This window comes from Triticum aestivum, chromosome 2D (genome assembly GCF_018294505.1).
Source record: "Triticum aestivum cultivar Chinese Spring chromosome 2D, IWGSC CS RefSeq v2.1, whole genome shotgun sequence".
Taxonomy (NCBI): Eukaryota; Viridiplantae; Streptophyta; class Magnoliopsida; order Poales; family Poaceae; genus Triticum; species Triticum aestivum.
The window spans coordinates 578619053-578635461 of NC_057799.1; the positions used below are offsets into that span (position 1 = coordinate 578619053).

The 16409-nt window shown below is 47.0% G+C and overlaps 1 protein-coding gene across 1 annotated transcript; it reads left to right on the plus strand.

Moving 5' to 3' along the window:
* The first annotated feature begins 7018 nt into the window (after window positions 1-7018).
* On the plus strand, window positions 7019-12016 carry LOC123055961 (BTB/POZ and MATH domain-containing protein 2-like). Its single transcript, XM_044479752.1, has 4 exons — window positions 7019-7383; window positions 8551-9268; window positions 11244-11306; window positions 12002-12016. The coding sequence occupies exons 1-4, from the start codon at window positions 7019-7021 to the stop codon at window positions 12014-12016; spliced, it is 1161 nt and encodes a 386-aa protein (XP_044335687.1).
* Window positions 12017-16409: the final 4393 nt, after the last annotated feature.

Genomic DNA, 16409 nt, shown 5'->3' on the forward strand with positions numbered 1-16409 from the left:
TGGAGAGGATGTCGACCCCAAGGCTAGTGCTTCTGCTGCTCCTGTCCCGTACGTGTTCTTCCTCTTTCTGTTAGAAGTCCTGCCACAGTTCTTTGCTCTAGTCTCTGCCCTGCATATGTTAGGTTCTACTTCATATATGCAACTTCATCTAGTGTCTGTTCTAGATGTGTTTAGCTCAAGTTCATATATGCAGATGCTATTTACCTTCTCTCTGTCAGATTGCATGACTTGCTTTATCTCTGCTATATTAGTCATGCTTTATTTAGTATTTCCGTTAATAAAATCATTCGATAAATTGCTCATATTTCCAACAATCCAAAAACCTTATTATAGGCAATTTACCCCGAGTGGTTTTGCTGCTTCCATGAGACCTCCTATGTTTGAGGGTATCCACTATAAGAGGTGGCGCGTGAGAGCTGTCTTATGGTTTCAAACCATGAGTTGCTATGACGCCACTCTTGGCAAACCTGAAGGAGAGCTTGATGCTCAACAGGCACAAGCTTTTCAGAAAATGGATCCTCTGTTTAAGGCTGCTCTCTTGAGTGTTCTTGGTGAGAACATAGTTGATGCTTATGCGTTAGTTGATAATGGAAAAGATATGTGGGATGCACTCGAGGCCAAGTTTGGGGTCTCGAATGCTGGCACTGAGCTGTACATCATGGAGCAGTTCTATGATTACATGATGACTGAAGAGCGCTTCGTGGTTGTGCAAGCTCATGAGATACATGCATTTGCTAGAGAACTTGAGCACTTCAGTTGTATGCTACCGGACAAGTTTGTTGCCGGAGGTATCATCACTAAGCTTCCTCCTTCGTGGAGGAACTTTGCTACCTTACTGAAGCATAAGAGACAGGAGTTTTCTGTCCCGGATCTCATTGGCACTCTTGATGTGGAAGAAAAGGCGAGAGCAAAGGACACACGTGCTCGAGGTATTGAGGGAGGATCTAGTGCCAATGTGGTACAGTAGCAGAACTTCCGGCCCCACAAGTTCAAGAACAAGGGTAAGTTTGATGGTAAAGCAAAGTTTGATGGGAAGAACAAGGCTGACCAGCACAAGAACTTCAAGAAGAAGAATGACAAGAAGAAAGGTGTCCGTCATGTGTGTGGGGATCCTGATCATTGGGCTCCTAGTTGCCCTAATCGCTATGACAAGGGTCATCCTGGGAAAGGCGGCAAGACCGCTAATGTTGTCATTGGAGACACTGACATGAAGGATGCTGGTATGGTATATTTCCCACTATTCTTTCAGTATGTCATTCTCCTGATTGGTTGATTGACACGGGGGCTAATGTGCATGTATGCGGTGATATTTCCATGTTTTCGTCTTATCGGACCGCAGGGACTTCAACCATGCTAATGGGCAACGGTTCAAGTGCTTCTGCTCGTGGTGTTGGCACGGTCGATCTGAAGTTTACTTCGCGGAAGATCGTGCGGCTGAAGAACATGCATTATGTCCCCTCCGTCAATAAAATCTTGTTAGCGGATCTCTTCTGTGTAGAGATGGCTACAAACTTGTCTTTGAGTCGAATAAATTTGTAATATCCAAGTATGGAACCTTCATTGGTAAAGGCTATGAGTCAGGAGTCCTGTTTTGTTTATCCTTATCAGACATTTGCAATAAAGTTGTTAATCATATGTGCAACAATAGTGAATCAAATGTGTGGCATTCACGTCTTTGTCATGTTAACTTTGGTTGCATGTCGCGACTAGCGAAGTTGAACTTAATCCCTAGTTTCACCACTGTCAAGGGATCCAAGTGTCAAGTGTGTGTGCAAGCTAAGCAACCTCGTAAGTCTCATGTGACTACGGAAACGAGAAATCTTGCACCACTAGAACTCATACATTCAGATCTATGTGAAATGAATGGTGTTGTGACAAAAGGTGGAAAGAAATATTTCATGACGTTAATTGACGACTCCACTAGATACTGCCGTGTGTATCTTCTGAAATCTAAGGATGAGGCTTTGAACTTTTTCAAGATCTATAAAGCTGAAGTGGAAAACCAACTTGATCGAAAAATCAAGAGGCTTAGGTCCGACCGTGGTGGAGAGTATTTTTCCAATGAATTTGATGCTTTTTGTGCGGAACATGGTATAATCCATGAGAGGACGCCTCCCTATTCACCTCAGTCAAATGGGGTGGCCGAAATAAAGAACCGTACTCTAACTGATTTGGTTAATGCCATGTTAGACACATCGGGTCTCTCCAAGGCATGGTGGGGGGAGGCGATATTGATGGCATGTCATGTCCTAAACCGAGTTCCCACAAAGAACAAAGAGATAACTCCATTCGAGGAATGGGAGAAGAAAAGGTTAAAACTCTCTTATCTACGAACATGGGGTTGTTTGGCGAAATTCAATGTTCCAATTCCAAAGAAGCGGAAGCTTGGACCAAAGACGGTGGATTGTGTTTTCCTGGGATATGGTTTTCATAGCATTGGCTATAGATTCTTGGTTGTAAAATCTGAGGTACCTGACATGCATGTCGGTACGATCATGGAGTCGAATGATGCGACTTTCTTTGAAGATATCTTTCCCATGAAGGATATGGCTACCTCGTCTAATAAGGAGATGCCTAGTTCATCGAATCAGGAACCAGTTACAATTACCGAACCTGCAATTTCTATGGAACACTTTGAAAGTCATGTGGAGGAGAACAATGAAGTTCCTACTAGGAGCAAGAAACAGAGGACTGCAAAGTCCTTTGGTGATGATTTTCTTGTGTATCTCATAGATGACACTCCCAGTTCTATTTCAGAGGCATATGCATCTGAAGATGCTGACTACTGGAAGGAAGCAGTTCGTAGCGAGATGGATTCCATCTTGGCGAATGAAACTTGGGAGATAACTGATCGTCCTTATGGGTGCAAACCTATAGGATGCAAATGGGTATTCAAGAAGAAGCTTAGGCCTAATGGTACTATTGAAAAGTACAAGGCTCGGCTCGTGGCTAAGGGTTATACCCAAAAGGAAGGTGAAGACTTCTTTGATACTTACTCACCTGTGGCTCGACTGACCACTATTCGAGTTCCACTTTCACTAGCTGCCTCACATGGTCTTCTCGTTCACCAAATGGATGTTAAGACTGCTTTCCTAAATGGAGAGTTGGACGAGGAAATTTATATGGAACAACCAGATGGGTTTGTAATAGATGGTCAGGAAGGGAAAGTGTGCAAGTTGCTGAAGTCTTTGTATGGACTCAAGCAAGCACCCAAACAGTGGCATGAGAAGTTTGAAAGAACTTTAACAGCTGCAGGCTTTGTTGTGAACGAAGCTGACAAATGTGTGTACTATCGCCATGGTGGGGGCGAGGGAGTTATCCTTTGCTTGTATGTTGACGACATACTGATTTTCGGAACAAATCTGAATGTTATCAAGAAGGTCAAGGATTTCCTATCTCATTGTTTTGAGATGAAGGATTTAGGAGTGGCTGATGTCATTCTGAACATCAAGTTGTTGAGAGACGATGATGGTGGGATTACATTGCTTCAATCTCACTATGTGGAAAAGATCTTGAGTCGCTTTGGCTATAGTGACTGCAAGCCCTCTCCAACACCATATGATGCGAGTGTGTTACTTCGAAAGAATCAAAGAATTGCTAGAGATCAATTGAAGTATTCTCAGATCATTGGCTCTCTTATGTACTTAACCAGTGCTACAAGACCTGACATCTCTTTTGCTGTTAGCAAACTGAGTCGGTTTGTCTTAAAACCAGGAGATGTGCATTGGAAAGCTCTAGAGAGAGTTTTGCGTTATTTGAAAGGCACTGCAAATTATGGAATTCACTACACTGGGCACCCAAAGGTGCTTGAAGGGTATAGTGACTCAAACTGGATCTCAGATGCTGATGAGATAAAGGCCACGTGCGGATATGTATTCACTCATGGAGGTGGCGCTGTTTCTTGGAAGTCTTGCAAGCAGACCATCTTAACGAGGTCAACAATGGAAGCAGAACTCACAGCACTAGATACAGCTACGGTCGAAGCAGATTGGCTTCGCCGGCTCTTGAATGACTTGCCGGTTGTTGAGAAACCTGTACCGGGTATCCTTATGAACTGCGACAATCAAACTGTGATCACGAAAGTGAGCAGCTCAAAGGATAACATGAAGTCATCAAGACACGTTCAGAGAAGGTTAAAGTCTGTCAGGAAAATGAGAAACTCCGGAGTTCTTGCATTGGATTATATCCAAACATCTAAAAATCTGGCAGATCCTTTTACTAAGGGTATATCACGTAATGTGATAGATAATGCATCGAGGGAGATCGGTATGAGACCCACAATATGAGTTGTTCACAGTGGTAACCTATTCTTTGTGATCGGAGATCCCGTGAATTAGATGTGGAAGATAAGTTGTTGATCAACTGAGAGGAGAGTATTCTTACTATTAACAATACCACTCCATGAAGATGCAATACTCTCCTAAAACTGCATGGCAGGTTGATGTATATCTTAAATGTGTTCTAAGTGGCTCATTTAAGCAGAGATGTTGTCCTGCAGAACATCTTTTGAAGAACACACCTATATGAGTCTGATTGTTAAACGTCGCAATCTATGAGAGTAGGGTTCTCTCTAGTAAACTCATGAAAGGTCTCGGAGTATGACGCATAAGCTCCACCCGCGGGGAAGACCCACGGTAGACTAGTATCGGTCAAGGCTTTGTGTGAAGCTAGATTCGCAGAAAACTTGCAGTTCAAGGCCCAGTCCACTGTTCAAGTTGCCTACTAGTGTAGCATAGAGTTCTAGGTGGAAGTTCAACTTAACAGTCTCCACTGCAATACCGGTATATAAAACAGTGTTTTGGAAGCAAAGGCAAATTTCTGTGTGCCTCTGGGATCTGGTGGGGGATTGCTGGAATTTAGTCTATTTTTGGGACAGCCCAATAACTATTTCAGAAATTCCTAAATAAATCCTAGAGGCACACTTAGCCCATTTGTGCAAGGCAAGGGATACTACTAAAGTTTAGTCCCACATTGCTAGTTTAGTGGGAGTTGGACTTCCTTATAAGGGAGGTTCTTTCCCCCACTTGTATGATCATGAGAACAAGAGGGATATCCACGCGCGCTCCTCCTCCGCCGCCCGCCTTGTCACGACGTGCCGCGCCGCGCCGCGGGTTGCGGGAATGAGCCGAGCCGATATCTAAATTTTTGCCACGCACTACGGGTATACGAAAGGTCACTCGGGAGCTGAAAAGTTTTTGTTGTAATGGATATTGAATACGAACGCTGCACCCTTCGGCTGCTGCATGTTCGTTTCGTCTCCCGCGTTCCCTTCAGCTCCCGGCGCAGCCTCTCGCCTCCTTCTCTTGCGCCTATAAAAGGGAGGTCGCTCCTCTCAGAGAGACGCACCAAAACTTCTCCTTCCTCTCGCCACCGGTTCCAACCTCTGAGCTGCTGCTGTCTTCCTCATCCCGGCTTGCGGCGTGCACCGCGAGTCGGGACAGTAGGCCTCCAAAACCGCACCTCTTTGAGTCCTGTACGGGAGAAGGGTGATAAGGTTTTTGGGGAGTGCTCCGCGCGACTACTGACTTCTTCATCACGGACTCCGACGACTACTGACGACTTCTTCCCCGACGTCGACAACCTCATCAACGACATGGCTGGAGAGGATGTCGACCCCAAGTAAAGTGCTTCTGCTGCTGCAGTCCCGTACGTGTTCTTCCTCTTTCTGTTAGAAGTCCTGCCACAGTTTTTTGCTCTAGTCTCTGCCCTGCATATGTTAGGTTCTACTTCATATATGCAACTTCATCTAGTGTCTGTTCTAGATGTGTTTAGCTCAAGTTCATATATGCAGATGCTATTTACCTTCTCTCTGTCAGATTGCATGACTTGCTTTATCTCTGCTACATTAGTCATGCTTTATTTAGTATTTCCGTTAATAAAATCATTCGGTAAATTGCTCATGTTTCCAACATTTACTACTTTCGGCTTTGGGAAAGTTTTCTACTTCAGTAGTTCTTGACAAGTCCCAAGTGGGCAACACTCCTGCTCCGGTTTTAGTGTTTTTAATATATTTTTTGTCTTTTTGGTTTTTTACTATTTTCCATTTCTTTTTTCTTTTCCGGTTTTCCCCTTTTCTTTTTTTTCTTCTAGTTTTACGTTTTCTACTTTTTTCATGCCGTATATTTCTTTTTTGCAGTTTGCTTTTTTTTCTTTTGTCATTTTTCTTTTACTTCCATGAATATATTTATTTTACATACAGCTATTTTTTAGAGTAAACCCTGAACATTTTTATGCCCAATGGATTTTTAAACATAGAACAAATTTTTATACGTAGTGAACATTTTCTAAAAATGCAAATAGGTGTTTATCCAATTTTAAATTTTAAAAATCACTTATGCATTTAAAAAATGTTCCCCTAATTGAAAAGTGTTGACCACCTTTCAAAAATGTTAACACACATTAAAAAAGGCATGTAAATAATATATTCAAAAAATATTCATTGTTTCGTGGAAAACAAAAAACTGGAGCAAACGGAAGAGACCAAAGAAAAATTTGTAGAAAATCGGATGGACGCTAAAACTGGGCTGCCCACATGCACAATTCCTCCGGATTTGCTATTTCTCATGTTCCTGAAAATCCTTCTCGCGTAAGTAACTTTTTTCTTTCTTCCCTCCTTCTCCTTCTTCCTTCCATCTTGACCGGACCTCGCCGGAGAAGTACTAGCCCACCTTCTATCTTAGAGTGAAGTAATGGCCCTATTATCTATCTTAGGGGTGAGGGTGCACGGGATCGCCGGAGGTTCTCTTGGGTGGTCCCAGGCTTAGAGGGATGGACGGGGTGGTGGCTAGCAACGACGGTGGGGGGGGGGGGGGGGGGGGTGTGTGTGTTGAGGGGAGTTTGGGGCGAGGCGGTGCGTGGTAGGCAACCATCTTTGGAAGGTGGTATGTTTTCCATCACTTGTAGTACGTACCGGACGCGGCGGACTCTTAACTCTTCTGGCTTAGCCTACAAGTTTACTCCGGCCGACGCGTATATGATACGATCGTTGCCCAGCTCGATCGACCTCCTGCCCTTCGCCATGGGAAACATCATAGGTTCTTCTCCGGCGAAACTCTACGCGCCCGAGACGTGGTCACGATGTTACACGGAGGACGACACCGTGATACACAACTTCGAGATCGCCGACTTCTCGCTGATCGACGGCATGGGCGCCGGAAGCTGGGTCACGTCGAGCACGTTCAGCGCCGGCGGATGCGAGTGGGACATCATGTTCTACCCCGACGGGCTCAAGAAGAACGAGGCCGGATGTGCCCACGCCAACACACCGGCGGTCTTCCTCCGTCTCCGTAGAGGACAACCAGGGGTGGAGGTGATGACCAAGTACACTCTGAGCATATGGGGCAAGGATGGCCAAGTCGTTGAGCAACCGAGCCTGCGGCACACATTTACCTTCATGGTTGGAGTGAATTGCAGAAAACATCGACATTGAAGGCTAGGGTTGCAGAAAACACAATTCTATAGTTTTATGCCAAAAATCACTAATTCCGAGGCTAATTTTTTGCAAAAACACTAGTCGATGGCTTAGTCGTTTTGAGCACGATTATGACAAGTGGGTCCCGGTGGACAGGGTGACGTGACAGGACATAACAGATCACAAATAGATAGAACATCATAGACTAAACTGTAAAGGGCATAAGAAAGATAAAATCATCTTTTCATAAAAGGAAAAAGAAAGAGGAGGGAATCGCGAGTTCGCGACAGAGAGCAGCAACGGCCTCCGCAGTCGGCGCGCTCGAGCTCGCCGGTGTGCGGGCCGAGGCCGCCGTGGCAGCCGGAACCGGCGCCGTCCGTCGCCGCAGAGCCACCCACCGCCGTCGACGTACACCCTGGCTCCACCGGCGCTCTCCAATCGCCGTCGTCGCCGTGCTGCCCCGTCGTTGACCGGATCAAGGAGCCGGCGCGCTCGAGCTCGCCGGCGTGCGGGCCGAGGCCAGCTTGGCAGCCGGAACCGGCGCCGTCCGTCGTCTCAGAGCCACACACCGCTGTCGCCGTGCACCCTGCCTCCACAGGCGTACTCCAGTCGTGCTCGTCGCCGCCCCCGTTGTTGACTGGACAAGGAGCCGGCGCCACCAACCCAGGTTCCGGCGGGATCCGGCCGGGAATCGAGCCACCGCCGCCCTTGACGGTCCGCCCAGCGAACCCTGATGCTTGAACCCGACCACTGCCTCGCCCCCGCCAGCCAGGCAATCGAGCCGTCCTGCCCGTCCCCGACCATGCCGGACCTGCCCTGTGCCTCGCCGCCGGAGCTAGCAGCAGATGCGCCGGCCGCACACGGGGAGGGAGTGGCCGCATGAAGAGCACGGAGGACCCGATTGCTTTTTTTCAGGGGTCTTCTTGCGAAAGAAAATTATATCAGGATGTAATTAGATTTTTTATTTGCCATGTCACCCTGTACAGCGGGGCCCACCTGTCATAATCATGCTCAAAACGACCTAAGCCATTGACTAGTGTTTTTTGCAAAAAATTAGGCTCGGAATTAGTGGTTTTTGACACAAAATTGTAGAATTATGGTTTCTGCAACCCTAGCCTTCAATGTCGATGTTTTTTGCAATTCACTCCCATGGTTGCGAGCTGGGGCTACGAGGGCTTTGTTCCCAAGTCCAAGCTGCGTGCCCTCAAAGACGACTGCTTCACCATCAGATGTGTCTTGACGGTCTTGTTGAAAGAGCGCCACATGGAAGATGTGAGCGCCTTCATCGTCCCGATCCCGCCGTCGAACTTTCACCAAGACTTTGGGAACATGTTGAAGGACGGGGAAGGCACGGATGTGACGTTCGTCGTGGGCGACCAATCGTTTCAGGCTCATAGAGTTGTGTTGGCCGGTCGGACGCCGTTCTTCAGGTCGGAGCTCTCCGGTCCGATGAAAGAGAACAAGATGCAGCACATCAGCATCGATGACGTGGAGCCCTCTGTATTCAAGGCGCTTCTTCACTTTATATACACAGATGCCCTGCCGGATAATCGCGATCTCAAGAAGAACACGACACTGCAGCATTTGCTGGTTGCTGCGGATCGGTACGGGTTGGACAGGCTAGCGGCCATGTGTGAAGGAGAGCTATGCCGAAGCATTGACGTGCAGACAGTTGCAACCACCCTAACGTTAGCGAAGCAGCATTGTCGCGAGCGACTGAAAGACGTTTGCGTTGACTTTATGTCTGCGCGTGATGTATTCGATATTGTCAAGAAGACCAATGGATTCAAGCACCTTGTGACAAGCTGTCCGGAGGTTATATCAGATATTTTACAAGAAAATTTGCCCTTGCCAGAGGTAGGAGTATTTACATGAGAACTCTTTTGCGTGTTAAAAATAGATTTGATTTTAAAACCACTATATCCATTGCACAACTTGCTAGACCACCAAGCTCAGTGACGATTCCATGTGTTGGACCTGTTGGTTGCAGGGTCGGTCTTTCAAGAAACAGCACCAATTTTACACATACACATACTATGAAGTTTACGATAGTGTAGAGAAAGGGCTCCTGTGATTCAAAGGAATCTTGACATTTTAGAGGATTTTAATTCTTAAGTAGATTTTTCTTCTTTTTTCGAAAAGAGGGATAACACCCCAGCCATCGGTTGACCAACATGAAATTCTTCGTATAATTTTTTTTCACTTTTTTTATTTGATATGATGTAAGGTCTAGTATCAATAGATTTCAATATCATTACAAACAAAAAGATTCCAAACATTGGCATGTTTTGAGAATCTTGCGAAAAGAGGATCCGTAACTATGTTTGATTATCCTTCGAATTAAAGAGCATGCATGTTTAATTATGTCTAAAGCCGATAGATTCTTGCCACAATGTGTATAAACTGATCTCCGAAAAAGGGTTTCCCCCCGCTTTGTATTACAAAGCAACCAACCGATACAGCAAACGATAGGCGCTAGGGCGGAAGCAGCACAATCACACCCAAAAGAAACGAAAGAGAAACAACAAGAGAAAAAATGCCGACAACGGCGGATCGACAGAAACGAAGAAGCTTCACGACCACTGCGCCCACCGAAGATCTCCCACCAAGCTCCAAGCTCCAAGCTCCAAGGCTCCGAAACACCGGTACCAATCAACACCTCCAAGAAGGACCGCGACGATGACGACACTGCTGCCAAGGGTTTCCCCCGGTACGCGACGAGGCGAGAGGAAGGGTCGCCCCCGACGCCCTCCAGGAAGGTTCGGCGGCACCCACCGGCATCGCCGCGTCGGTGTCGGACAAGCCGACAGGGGTTTCCCCCGATCCCAACCTTCACCTCGGATGCTCCAGAACCTGCCACCAAACCGACCACCGTCTTGCGCCACCGTGGTCATGAAGCCTCCACGCCGTCTCACCACGGCACCACGAAATGAGGCCTGCACAACGTGGAATAGGAGCCGGGACTAGGGGCCGCAGCACAGTCGGCACGCGGGAGGGCACAACCTCCACCGCCAACGGCGGTAGCCGACCGGACACAATAGCAGGAGCATACCAGGCCCGGCCGGGAACTCCATGCCCGTAAAGCTCCCGCCATCGTGCTGCAGCAGGCACACCGTCGGCGCCGCCGCCCCCCGTCCGAGCTGCTCCTCCTCCTCACCACACAGACGACAACGAAGCCACGCCAGGGACCGGCCCGCTAGGACCCAGATGGGGCCCGCAGGGCCCAGATCTGGGCCGGGGACGCGCCGCCGGCCAACCTGCGCCACCACGCCGTCTCGCCGCCAAGGGGACGCACCACCACCTCGCGTGCCAGCGGGACGCCGGGCCGTCGTCGAGCCGAGGAGCACCGCCGCCGCCCCCATGCCCCGGGCAGGGAGCCGCGCGCGCGGGGACAGGCAAGCCCCGCCGCCACCAACACCACCCGGCCAAGCCCGGGGGTGCCCGTTGGCGGCGGCAGGGAGGGAAGGGGAAAAGAGGGCGGCCGAAGGGGTGAGGGGCTCGCGCCGCCCCGGCCACCTCCCGGGGAGGCGGCACGGGGCGGATCCGGGGGGTGGGAGAGGGGGGCGGGGCGGGGACGGCCGGCGGCCGGCCGCGGTGGGGGGCCTGCACATGCAGTATTTTCACGTCGTTTGCTTCATTCATCATTCGCCTAGTTAGGCTTGAGGTGAATAATAAACTCTTGCACTTCTCTTCTTATCTTCGTTGGTTGATACTCCAAGGGCTTGTGTTGAGAGAGATGATGCATATCAGCATATGCAGCTTTCCATAGCGCTTTGAAACGCCCATATATTCTCTTGGTATCTTATATACTTGTTACCTCTGTTGCAATCAGGTGGTGCGGACCAATCCGCGGAGGACACCCGGATGGCTCAAGAGGCAGCAGCATGCATCGCAGGTCCGTCGTGCGGTTCTCGTCTCCGCTTGCGTCCTGGTGCCGGCAGCAGTGGTCTCTTGTCGAGTGTACATGAGGCGCTGCTAGTCTGGTCGGCTGATCAAGGGTGGATCGATCGGGATGTGAACTGATCGAGCGGAGATTGTTCTCAAACTCGCAGTTTGTAACCACAAATTGGTAGAATGAATGTCCTAGGCTACGACTTTATTTTGGATTTTACAGTTATTCAGTGTATAATGACTTCTTTTTGCCAACGTTACTTGATGTACAAAATAACCTTGTGGGTTTGCTTTTGTCTCAATTGTGCTCGTTTTCTCGTTTGCTCACGTACAGTATACAAAACCTAACCACAGTAACTATTTCTTCAGTTAGGTACGTACCGTTTCATTTCACTTCTTGGAGTTCTGGCCGTTGATCTTCGATCCAAGGCCACATGCATTACTTTACACCGCTTCGGGCCCATAAGATGATGCAAGTAGAAGCGGTGACTTTGAAAAATTATGCTGATTGGGTATCCAATCAACTAATCCTCCAAACCAACTAAACCGGAGAACAAATGTTGAAATGCCAACGACCTCTATCTATTTTCTTATTCATCTGATTCCGCGTGTTGATCTCCGCTCGGACGGCTCAGCTGAACGTAGGGTCGTTGTTTGAATTCCTACGATAACTCTGATATTTACTTCTGCTTTTGTCAGATTACTACCCTGTAATGGCTATAAGAGACACAAATTGGAGCCTCTAGCTCAACTACCCCTGTATTCGGATTAACCCCTAGCTGTCGTGTTCCGGCAGGCCATCTATCCGCATCGATCTTAGATGAAACCCTAGCTAATTCCCCTCTGAAGTGCTTTTTTCTGATTGAAATGCATATATTTTTCTGATTGAAATGCATATTCAGTAGCATTGTAATTTCAGTTAAACTCCGAACTTGTAGATAATCGGACATAGTGTTGAATGGTGGCACAATACTTCATTTCACACAGCCTGTAGTTCCTGATTATGTACAAGCCCAAGCAAGCACATGCAGTATTTTCACGTCGTTTGCTTCATTCATCATTCGCCTAGTTAGGCTTGAGGTGAATAATAAACTCTTGCACTTCTCTTTTTATCTTCGTTGGTTGATACTCCAAGGGCGTGTGTTGACAGAGATGATGCATATCAGCATATGCAGCTTTCCATAGCGCTTTGAAACGCCCATATATTCAGTTAAACTCCGAACTTGTAGATAATCGGACATAGTGTTGAATGGTGGCACAATACTTCATTTCACACAGCCTGTAGTTCCTGATTATGTACAAGCCCAAGCAAGCATGGCAAATGCTTTGACGTGTTCTGTTTTTTTGCCGTGCTTCCTAAAGGAAATTGTCATCCTCGCGAAAACATAATTTTCCATCAAAAGTGTTTGATTTGTCATGCTAAAAAATCTGATGTTTGATTTGTAGCGAAATCCTTTTATATTGATCTTGTCTTCTTGAAATAAAAAGTCTAAGCTGCTTCGTACGCGCGTGTGGCCGGCCCAGTTAGTACTGTGTGGGCTCCCGGGCCACACCTTCTAGGGCTGGCCCATGAGCGTTACAACGTGGGTGACGATTCCATACCACACAACAGTTTTCCATTGACCCACGGCGCCCGACGACATGGCGGCCGTGCGCCTATCCCCACACCTCCGCTCGATTCCCCTCCTGCTCCCCGGACTTGACCCCGCGGCCGCAGTCCACAGCCGCTGCTCCCGCGGCAGCTCGGCCGCCGCCGCCGCGCGTGTTATGTCCTCCTCCTCCTCCTCCGCGTCCTCACCCCCACTCCCTACACGACGCTCGTGGGTCGTGTCTGTTGCAAGCGCGCGATCAAGCGCAGCAAGTTCATCGCAATCCAAAAGACTATCACCCATCGACGTTTATTTTTCTTTTGTAGACCGATGTGTCAGGTTTTGATGCTTCATATCTTTTGGACAACGCTAACGCCCACATATGTGGTGTGAGCCAAACCCGCCCACACGCCCTATAACACACAGACCGCGCCACGTCACCGCATGCATGCATGTGGGAATCTTTTTGGATTTTCAGTTTTTAAAATGTTTTATTTCTTAAATGAAATATCCGATTGAAGATCCGTTTTCACCATTAAATCCCTCGAGCCGAGATCTTCGAAACTATATCTCATATCAATATATTTCGACGAATGTTTTTTTGGATTAAAAGTTGCCATGTCTATTGCACATGAATTGCCATGATGTTTACACTCAAGATGCCATGATATGTTTCAGCTATTTTCTTCTATATTTAAAAGTAAATTTTGACATATTATAAAACGGAGAATTAAGAAACTAGACTTGCCATGAACTATAAACTAATATTGTCATGATACATGCACTTAAAATTGCCATGGTTCATACAAAAAATAATTTTCATGGTCAAAGTACTGGAATTGCCATCATAAAAAAACTAAAATTGTCATGCTCTACAAACTAAAATTGCCACGTGGCAACTTTAGTTAAGCACTATGGAAACTACAGTGTAAACATTATGGCAACTTTTGGGCAAAAAAAAATTTCATCGAAACATATCAACATGGGTTCTAGTTTTGAAGATTTTGTCGAAACGGATTTAATGGTGAAAACGGATTTTTAATTCAATTTTTTAATTAGGAGATAAAACATTTTTAAGCCGAAAACCAAAAAGATTCCTGCTGTTGTCATATGTTCATACGTGGCAAAATGAGTGGTGATGGAGGCATGTGGACGATGTGCAAGATGCCACACGTGTGGGCGTTAGTTTTTTCATATCTTGTTAGATGATGGTGAATAATGCTTTGGATTTTTCTTTTATTTTCTATAAAACCAATGTATACCGTTTTGACGTTTGATATTTTAAATAAGATTATAGTTTCGTGTGTATCTTTCTTTTAAGTGAAATCGGTTACCGGCTGTAATCTCATTGGGAGCGAGGTTTACATTAGCCTGAAGGCAATTCAGGCCTTACATGAAAATTCTTGCCATATGTTTCTTACTGTTGGAAATATGAGCAATTTACCGAATGATTTTATTAACAGAAATACTAGATAAAGCACGGCTAGTATAGCAGTGATAAAACAAGCCATGCGATTTGACAAACAGAAGGTAAACAACATCTTCATATATGAACTGTAACTAAACATATCTAGAGCAGACAGTATAGCAAGTTGCATATATGAAATAGAGCCTAACATATCTAGGGCAAATACTAGAATAAGGAACTGTAGCAGGGCCTCTAATAGAAAGAGGAAGAACACGTACAGGACAGCAGCAGCAGAAGCGCTGGACTTGGGGTCGGTGTCCTCGCCAGCCATGTCGTCGAGGAGGTTGTGGATGTCGGGGAAGAAGTCGTCGTCGGGGAAGTAGTCGTCAGAGTCCGGGGCGTCCGTGACGAAGAAGTCAGTAGTCGCACGAAGCGCTCCCCAAAAACCTTATCACCCTTCTCCCGTATAGGACTCAAAAGGTGCGGTTTCGGAGGCCTACTGTCCCGACCTGTGGTGCACGCCGCAAGCCGAGATGGGGCAGATCGTAGCAGTAGCTCAGTGATCAGGAACTTGGAGGCGAGAGGGTTGTGGTGTTCTGGTGCGTCTCTCTGGGAGGAGCGACCTCCTTTTTATAGGCGCAAGAGAAGAAGGCGAGAGGGCAGCAACGGGAGGTGAAACGAAGAGAGGGAGGCGAAGCTAACAGGCAGTAGGCAGGCGAAGAGGTGCGTCGTTCGTATTCAATCTCCACTTCAGCAAAAACGTTTCAGCTCCCGTGTGACCGTTCGTATACCCGTCGTGCGTGGCAAAAAATTAGACATCGGCTCGGCTCATTCCCGCAACCCGCGGCGCGGCGTGCCGAGACGGGCGGCGGAGGAGGAGCGCGCGTGGATGTCCCTCTTGTTCTCATGCTCATACATGTGGGGAAAGAACCTCCCATATAAAGAGGTCCAACTCCCTCTAAACTAGCAATGTGGGACTAAACTTTAGTAGTGCCCCTTGCCTTGCACGAATGGGCTAAGTGGGTCTCTAGGATTTATTACGAAATTCTGAATTGTTATTGGGCTGGCCCATAAATAGATAAAATTCTAGACTTACTCCCTGCGCCCTATATGATTTGAGTGACACTTAATATGGGACGGAAAACCTAAGAAAATATTTTTTATATGATGGAGGGACTTTTTTTTGAAGATTGGTTTTTTGAAATACGACCCCTTAGGGCCCGATTCATTGAAAAAGGTCGAAGAGAATTGCCCGGTTAATTAACGAAAACCCGGGCGAAAACCGTTACAACATGCCCACAGAGAAGGCACACGGCCGACCTGGCACCCACAAGACACACACACACCGCTGAGGAAAGGACTCCGTCGAGGCTGCCCACAATGTCATCGTCATCACCTCTCCCCGAGCAAGCAACTCCAACTTCGTCGTTGACAACCCTGCAAGACCCCTTCGAACAAATGGTACATGGAACCCTGCCGGCCGAGACCAAACAATCGACCGCACGCGTTGAGGACGAGGCAGCTCCGACTTTTATGACGAGCCTCGCGAAAGAAAAGGAGCACGTCTTGCACTGACAGAGTCCAATTTGCCCATTGCTTGGCATCATTACCGTAGTGTTGAAGGAAAATGCCCTAGAGGCAATAATAAAGTTGTTATTTATATTTCCTTATATCATGATAAATGTTTATTATTCATGCTAGAATTGTATTAACCGGAAACTTAGTACATGTGTGAATACATAGACAAACTAAGTGTCACTAGTATGCCTCTACTTGACTAGCTTGTTGAATCAAAGATGGTTAAGTTTCCTAGCCATAGACATGAGTTGTTATTTGATTAACGGGATCACATCATTAGAGAATGATGTGATTGACTTGACCCATTCCGTTAGCTTAGCACTTGATCGTTTAGTATATTGCTATTGCTTTCTTCATGACTTATACATGTTAATATGACTATGAGATTATGCACCTCCCGAATACCGGAGAACACTTTGTGTGCTACCAAACGTCACAACGTAACTGGGTGATTATAAAGGTGCTCTACAGGTGACTCCGATGGTACTTGTTGAGTTGGCATAGATCGAGATTAGGATTTGTCACTCTGATT

What these genes read in the sequence shown, in the direction of transcription:
- LOC123055961 (XM_044479752.1), top strand. Translation starts at nt 7,019, where the DNA reads ATGGGAAACATCATAGGTTCTTCTCCGGCGAAACTCTACGCGCCCGAG. An exon ending in CAACCGAGCCTGCGGCACAC is followed by an intron (nt 7,384 to 8,550) that starts ATTTACCTTCAT and finishes ATGTTTTTTGCA; the next exon opens with ATTCACTCCCATGGTTGCGA. An exon ending in AAAATTTGCCCTTGCCAGAG is followed by an intron (nt 9,269 to 11,243) that starts GTAGGAGTATTT and finishes TGTTGCAATCAG; the next exon opens with GTGGTGCGGACCAATCCGCG.